Genomic DNA, 958 nt, shown 5'->3' with positions numbered 1-958 from the left:
TTCCTGTTTCACGCCCCAGCCCTGGAGCTGGTCGCCCCTTGTCCCTGGGGTGCACCCGGAGCCAATCTTCCCGTGTCTCCGGGACGCAGCTGGAGCTGATCTCCCTGTGTCTTTGGTGTGCACCCGGAGCTGATCTCTCCGCGGCCCCAGGATGCACCCAGAACTGCTCTCCCCATGTTCCCAGGACACGTGCCTGGAGCTGGGGCACTCAGGGAGCCGGCGCTCGGCAGTGTGGGGTGCAAAGAGCCTCTTGCATTAACTGTACTGCTGTGAACGGGGGAAACTGAGTCACGGGAGGGGGCTGGGGCTCGCGGCCTCTTGGGCTGTGCCGGCCACGGGGCTGACGGCAGCCTCGCCGCAGGTGCTGCGGGACGTGCTGCGGGACCTGTACCGGCTGCTGAAGCACGTGGCGGCGGCGGAGCCCGACRGCGCCGCCGTGCTGCACGCCCAGCTGGCGCTGGAGGAGCTGGACGAGGCCGTGAGGAGGCAGCTCTTCCCCCCGCAGCGCCTGCAGAAGAGGATCGTGGTGCTGCCCTAGCAGCGCTCAGCGCCGCGGCCGCTGCTGCTCCGTCTGCGCGGCCGAGGCCAGAATAAAAGGAAAAACTTCCCAGCGGTGTGTGTGCACGTGCGTGTGTGCGCGTCTCCTTGGGAGCCGCGCTGGGTGCCGGCCGGGTCCCTCGTGCAGGGGGCAGCGGTGGGTGCTGGGCGAGGGGCAAAAGCTCCGGGGCTGGGGGTGAATTGGGGCATCGGCCCCCGAGCCAGGGCTGGGCGAGGGTGCCCGGCTCGGAGAGGGGGCGCGGGGAGAGGCCCCTGCAGCCCCGCCGGGCCCCCTCCCCGAGAGCTGCTGGTGGTGGGCGAGGAGCGTCCTGCAAGTGGCAGCTCGAGCCGAGCCCCTGCCAGGTGGGACCCGCAGCCCAGGCCGGGGGCGGCCGAGGGGGCCGGGGGAAGCGGCCCGGCG

The 958-nt window shown here is 71.7% G+C and overlaps 1 protein-coding gene across 1 annotated transcript in view; it reads left to right on the top strand.

The window, feature by feature from the left end:
• TANGO6 (transport and golgi organization 6 homolog) overlaps positions 1–612 on the top strand; it is a 38,124-nt gene extending 37,512 nt beyond the window's left edge. The window contains exon 17 of the mRNA XM_085305754.1: positions 362–612. Within this exon, the coding sequence (XP_085161880.1) occupies positions 362–538 (177 nt within the window). The 3' untranslated portion in view covers positions 539–612. The remainder of the gene's footprint in view (positions 1–361) is intronic.
• The last annotated feature ends 346 nt before the right edge of the window (positions 613–958 follow it).

This window comes from Rhea americana, unplaced genomic scaffold, assembly GCF_003343005.1.
Source record: "Rhea americana isolate MKP2758 unplaced genomic scaffold, rheAme1 scaffold_226, whole genome shotgun sequence".
Classification (NCBI taxonomy): domain Eukaryota; kingdom Metazoa; phylum Chordata; class Aves; order Rheiformes; family Rheidae; genus Rhea; species Rhea americana.
Note: the sequence above shows the minus strand (reverse complement) of the source record. Positions and strands in the feature narration are given on the sequence as shown.